The following is a 6102-nucleotide window of genomic DNA, read 5'->3' on the forward strand; positions in this document are numbered from 1 at the left end:
ACACAGGCCTGCAGTGTGTTGACAGGAAAGAGTTGGCCTGTCCCGTATGTTCATAGATGAAAACACAACACTTTACTGGAGGCAATTTATTTAAACGTGAAAAACAGCATATAAAAGAGCATATTAAACACCATGTAAAGCTGTAGTAAGACTAAATAAGGAGTATAAAGCTGTACAATGACAGCAAATCATATTAAAGCTCATCCAAACATAGGAACAATGATAAATTCCCTTTACAGGATCATTTTAGATAAAGTCAGCCCCCAATACAAAACAATGAATTTGTAAGTTACTGTGCTTAAAGCTGTAAAGACATCAACTAATGTTAAAGGATAATTCCACTTTATTTCAACACATTTCCCATAAATGTGGCTCTTGGGAAATGTAGATCCCTTTAAAGATTCCTGTTTGTTTGGAAAACTGTATGAGGCCTGTGCTGCAGTTTAATGATACAGTTTAATGTGAGTCAGTATTTCTGCCTTAATCCTTAAAACTTCATGGAAAAAAACAAAACAGGTTGACATGAACCAGCCTTATATGTTTGGTAACTGGATAAAAGATAGTAAAACTCAATTACCCAGAATTCTTATCATCACTCAGCTGCTCATAAACCTCATCACTGCCCAACATTAAAGTGGACAAATTGTAGGTGGACTTCAATAGTAGAGTTGGGAGCCTCACTTTGCACTCTGAGATGATATGTTTGATTTATTTTAATATTGACCAGTACAATCTTTTCCTCAAGGTATTAACTCAGATTATGACACACAAATATGACACAGCCCACGTTTTAACCTTTACCTAAACTCACACGATAAACTGCCCGTCAACTTTCCAGTGAACCTACAGCCTGAACTAAACTCACATGTGATTCTGCCTGAAAGCATCAGCTACAGCTGCTTGTGCATCATCACCTGCTGCTAAATAACATCAGAAGGTCAAACATTGACACAGTAACGGTCTTGAAAAGTGGAACATTTATGGTTATGTCCCTCACCTGCTGCAACAAAAGCAGAAGTGGTCATTTGGTTAAAAAAAATAGATTATTTTGTCACAAGTCAATAAGGTTTAGTGTTGGAAAAAAAATTAAAATTAAAAATAAATATAACAAAAACCTACAGGACTGTGATAACCACCACCACCAAAATAAGCCCAGAGTGTTTTATCTGCCCTCACAAATCATCTGGATGATCAGGTCCCGAGCGTCCTGGACGCCTGAACTCAGCTCGGCCTCGCCCTTCTGCGAATGGGTACCGATGAGGAACAACCTGCGGTCTCCGACCTCAGACAGAGACAGAGCATCATGGAGGTCAGTGATGCTGCAGGCGCCCGGAAGATCCTGGAAACGAAGAAATCACAAGCAGGTATCAAGATTTCTTTATTTAGACACTGATAAGGTTTTACACCTGTCAGACTGTGTGCAGGACATGTTGTGATGTTGTCTGCTGGTATTTCAAAATCCAACAATAAAATGTTTGTGCTATTTTCCTCACTTGTCCATCACCAACAGCAGGAGAGAGACGTTTTACACCTGTGTTTGCAAACACTTGACAGACTCTGAGCTCATTAGAAACCTACTTCAATCTGTGTCTACACAGGAGGCATTAACAGCATGTCAGGAGGGGATCAGTTTCAGTCCTCAAGACTAGAATGTGTTCAGGTAAAGACCTCATTCTGTGCAGACTCTTAGAAGACTACAAGTCCCACCTTAGCATCAGAGCTACATCAACTGATCAATGATTTAATCGATTACCAGAAAATGAATCAGCAACTACTTTCATAGCTCTTAGAATAATGTAAATACTCTTTTTTTTTTTATAAACCAAAATTTAGTTTTGACTTTGATCTGCCAGACGACAGCACGATCAATACATTAATTGATAATGAAAATAACTGTCGCATTCAATCAGAACAGACACTAAAGCTGCATTAAGGTTTCTAATTATAAACTGTACGAGGTTCTTTGAGGATAAGAGGCCTGCAGGCTTTTATAGAAACCAGTCAGGAGTGTTTTCCTGTCAGCCTCACCTGTTTGTGGGCCAGCACCATTAAAGGCAGGTGGGGGTCGGACGCCAGCAGCTCGTGTAGATGTTTCTTAGCTACTGGGAAGAGCGTTGGGTCGGAGGAGTCGACCACGAACACCAGCAGTAAAGCCTTGGACATGTACCTCTGCCAGTAAGGCCGCAGCTCCTCTTTGCCGCCAACTGACAGACAACAGACAAGCGGCTGTGACGTGACTCAACACTGATCACTTATATTGATCGTGAGCCCTGTGATTAGGAGACTCACTCTCTAGGAACTCGATGTGCAGGTCCTCTCTGTTGATGGAGACGGCGTTGAAGCCCTGCGTCGGCTCCATGTCCTGCTCCAGGCTGCCGGTGGCCAAACAGTGCAGCAGACTGGTTTTACCGGCTCCATTCAGACCCAGAACCAGAACCTGAGTTCCCCCTGACTCCACAGCCCTGGACTGAACACATACAGGACAGAAAAGGGCTGAAAGTTAAACTTACCAGTGTTTATGTGACATTTTCATACCAATATTAAAAGCATGCTTCACTTTCAACAGTTTAAAGAGAACTGTATCTGTGTTGATATGAGAAATATGAGCCATTCTGTCTCAGTAATAAAGACCGATGCACAGACATGAACAGATGCTGAGCCTACACCTCATCCTCTGTTTGACCAGTTTGTTTAGCAGTGAAATGTCCTGTTCATGCGTCTCTTGGTCCGAGCTCTTCGTTTTTTTAAACACTCAAATATTATCAGCAAAAAGCTTCAAGGTCAAATTACATTTAAACAATTTCTGACATGTAGATGAACATTTTCAAACAGACAAAACTCATGAATGGATGAACTGGCTAATAGGTGAATGACTCCAACGTCCTACATTTCCCAGAATGCCACACAACCTTGCACAGACCACTTGCCCAAACTTTCCACTGAATGTGAACATAAAATCTACACATTTAACAAACTAAGGAGATTTTTTTAACGCAGTAAATGACTGTGTGTGTCATTAAAGTCCATCTTCAGGACCTGGTTTAGAAAAGTGAGTTTTTCCACTGAGGCTAAACTGATAAATGTGTGTGATCTGAAGTTTTTCTCACCTTTGGGTGACTTTTAACAGCTAATAAGTTATTTTAGACACAGCTGCCTGATACTAATACTACCAGTACTTACTAATACTACTACAGGTGTGTTCTTTATACTTTACCTGTGCAGCTTTTGGAGCTTTAGCAGCAACAGCAGCAACAAGCTGAGCAGCAGCAGCGACCTCCACACCGAGTTCAGCCTTGACCTGGCCTCTCTTCTCCTCCTCTACCTCCTCCTCGACTCCTTCACCGTCTCGCTTCGGCCGAGTTTCGGGCTTCTCCTCCCGGGGGAAGGACGCGTGTTTCCAGATAAGATAAGCGACTCCCCCCGCTACAGCCACGGAGGCGCCGAGGACCCCGGCTCCTCTCAAACCGAACATAGTGCACAGGTGCCGGGTTCACTGTTCTGGGCTGACCCACATTATATGGTCTGGCTGGAGGTTTGGGTTTCTTTGCACTCAACAAGTGGATTAAGTGACGGGAAGCTGAGGAGGAACCATAAAAACGAAATTTCCGGGTTGTAGTGATGTTGTTGGTGCAGTGATCCGGTCTCAGCGCCCGGGGGCGCCTTTGGTCCTCCAGGATCTTCATTTGGGCCTTCACAGCTTTAGTGCCTGTTGGTACTTCATCAATTATTTCTAGGGAGAGGAAGTGGTGCTTTACTTAGTTTGCCATGTGCAGTAATTTGGTTTAACTGCAGGTGTCTGAACCTTCTGCAGACAAACCTGAGCCGACTGTCTTTGGTGCAATAAACAAACAGAAGAAACTTAATTCTGTCTCTGAAAACAAAAAAGTCAGAACAAAGTCTCCTACTACATAAGTGTCTTCATGTCCAGGTGGGAAACAAAGTAATGATGTTGACATAAAATACAATAATCTGCTGCTCGTCTGGGAAGTTCTGGTTTAGGACCAAACACACGTGGGCTCTTACTGAGCTGGAACTGTCTTACTGAGGAAATTATCAGTGAAGGTCTCAGACATGGACAAGGGAAAACATAGACGGTGGAGTAAATAGATCTGTCTGTAGGACAAACCATTCCTGAGGGAAATGGGTGTTTTGAATGAGAACATGGTGATTTATTTACCTTTATTTACAAATTAAAGAGCTCCAGTTAAACACTAACTGAACAGACACGTGGATGAAAAATAAACCCAGATCAAACAAACTGGACTAGGTTCAGTGTGGATGGACAGAACCTCTTTGTGGACCTGAAAGTCCTCCTTCCTGTCTTCCCATCAGAATTTGGAAGGTACCACCTGGTTGACCCTCTTTGCCGGGAGCCTCTCCAAGTTGTCAGGAGCACTTAGGAGCCAGGCTTGGAGCTTTTTCTCCTCCTGCACCACTCCGAGAGTCTTCCAAGTCCGAGCCCGCAGGGATGGCACCTTCTTTCTCCGGGAAGTCTCCCGGACCTGCTCGGCCCCTGAGCTGGAGGAGTCCACCACCTCAGCCTGGCGGTGCCTCCGGGATTTAGAAGCCCCTTCGAAGCTGCTGTAGCTCTTGTGCTTGATGGAGGACAGGAGCCTGGCCCTGCTGCTGCCGCTGGACTTGCCTTCCACTGGCTTCTCCTCATCATCTCCAGAGTACCTGTCTTGGCTGTCCTGTGAGAAAGTCCTAAGCTGCCAAGTGGTGAACTCGGACACACAGTCGCTGAGGCGCGTGGTGAAGTCTCGGTGGGCCATGGTGACCTGGCATTTGATGTCCACAGTGGCCTCCTTCAGCTTGTTGTAGTGGCTCTGGACGTTAGTGAGCTCATCCAGGAACTCGGTAGAGATGAGCTCCCGCACTGCTGTGGTCCTCCCCAGGAACTCTGCACACACAGGGTCCTTCTTTGGTTTCCTCTGCTTCTGGAAGGTGAGGAAATGTGGCATGGCAGTGTAGTGTATGGCTTTGGCCGCAACGAGCTTGTGATAGATATACACCACATCGTAATGCCCAGCATGCACAGAGTCTTTAAGAAACTTCTGAACATGAGCCCAGTCTTTCAGAGCGAGTCTCGCGTTCACAGGAGGAACGGCCAGCTGTGTGTGGTAAAAACCAAACGTCAGATACAAGGCCCCAACTCGGATCTGGTAGGTGTACGGAGGCAAGAAGTACTTCATGGCTGTGGCCATTGTTACTCTGCAGAATCTCTTCATTTCACCTGTACTGACGACACCTGTGAAGACATCAGAGAAACTCATCTCCCTCCAAATGGCTGAAAACACCTCGTATCTGATGGAGTCGGTCTGCTGGAAACGGGCCAGCAGCTCCTCCACATCTTCTGTCAGAGGACCGTAGAAGAACTCAGAGTAAATGGACAGACGAGGCATCCTGTCTGCAAAACACAACTCCAAAAGACTGAACCCGTCATTTTGCTTTTCACACCACCAAAGAATCAGGTGAGGCTCGCTTTTGGCCAATCACCTGAGAGCTTCCTGTAGGGATGGGCGGGGCTAATTAGGACCATTGAGCAATCAATTAAACTCATGAAAACTGCTACCACAGCTGTTTAATTGACCTTTCCCTTCCTGTTCACTTGATACTGCAGGTCTCCACTGAATATGTTAAAGCGCTGAGTCAAAGTAATTAAAACTACATGAAACCCCTAGATCCCATTTAATTTAGGCTCAAATTAATAATTGGTGTCAGAAAAAGTTTGATTCTGCACATAGTTGAAAATCAGCCAATCAGTGCAGTGCATAAATTCAACACTATCCTATATTTTGGTTAATGCATACATGAAATATACAGCTCATATTTATAGAAATAAATACTACCATGACTACTATTGTTGTAGCTTCCCTCAATAATACTGAAATTACATTCATTAAATTATTCTGAAGGTTTATGTAAAAGTATCTCTACAGTTTAAACTTACATAGTTCATAGAGCATTATTGATGCATCACAAAAGCTGTGTATTACTACCAGAAAATACCAGGATGCATTTGTAAAAAAGTGTATAAGAGCATCAAAGTACTAATTTACAGACAAACCAATGATCACTCTCATTCAGGTCTCTGGATTCTCT

The 6102-nt window shown here is 43.9% G+C and overlaps 2 protein-coding genes across 2 annotated transcripts; both read right to left on the reverse strand.

The window, feature by feature from the left end:
• Nucleotides 1-71: 71 nt before the first annotated feature.
• On the reverse strand, nucleotides 72-3619 carry arl9 (ADP-ribosylation factor-like 9). Its single transcript, XM_026330357.1, has 4 exons — nucleotides 3215-3619; nucleotides 2290-2467; nucleotides 2029-2204; nucleotides 72-1339 (listed from the first exon to the last, which is right to left on the reverse strand). The coding sequence occupies exons 1-4, from the start codon at nucleotides 3470-3472 to the stop codon at nucleotides 1163-1165; spliced, it is 789 nt and encodes a 262-aa protein (XP_026186142.1). The 5' UTR covers nucleotides 3473-3619; the 3' UTR covers nucleotides 72-1162.
• Nucleotides 3620-4328: 709 nt separating this feature from the next.
• Nucleotides 4329-5402, reverse strand: LOC113144717 (snRNA-activating protein complex subunit 1-like). Its single transcript, XM_026330944.1, has one exon. It carries the CDS (start codon nucleotides 5400-5402, stop codon nucleotides 4329-4331), a length of 1074 nt encoding a protein of 357 aa, XP_026186729.1.
• Nucleotides 5403-6102: the final 700 nt, after the last annotated feature.

The sequence above is a fragment of the Mastacembelus armatus genome, chromosome 10 (genome assembly GCF_900324485.2).
Source record: "Mastacembelus armatus chromosome 10, fMasArm1.2, whole genome shotgun sequence".
Taxonomy (NCBI): domain Eukaryota; kingdom Metazoa; phylum Chordata; class Actinopteri; order Synbranchiformes; family Mastacembelidae; genus Mastacembelus; species Mastacembelus armatus.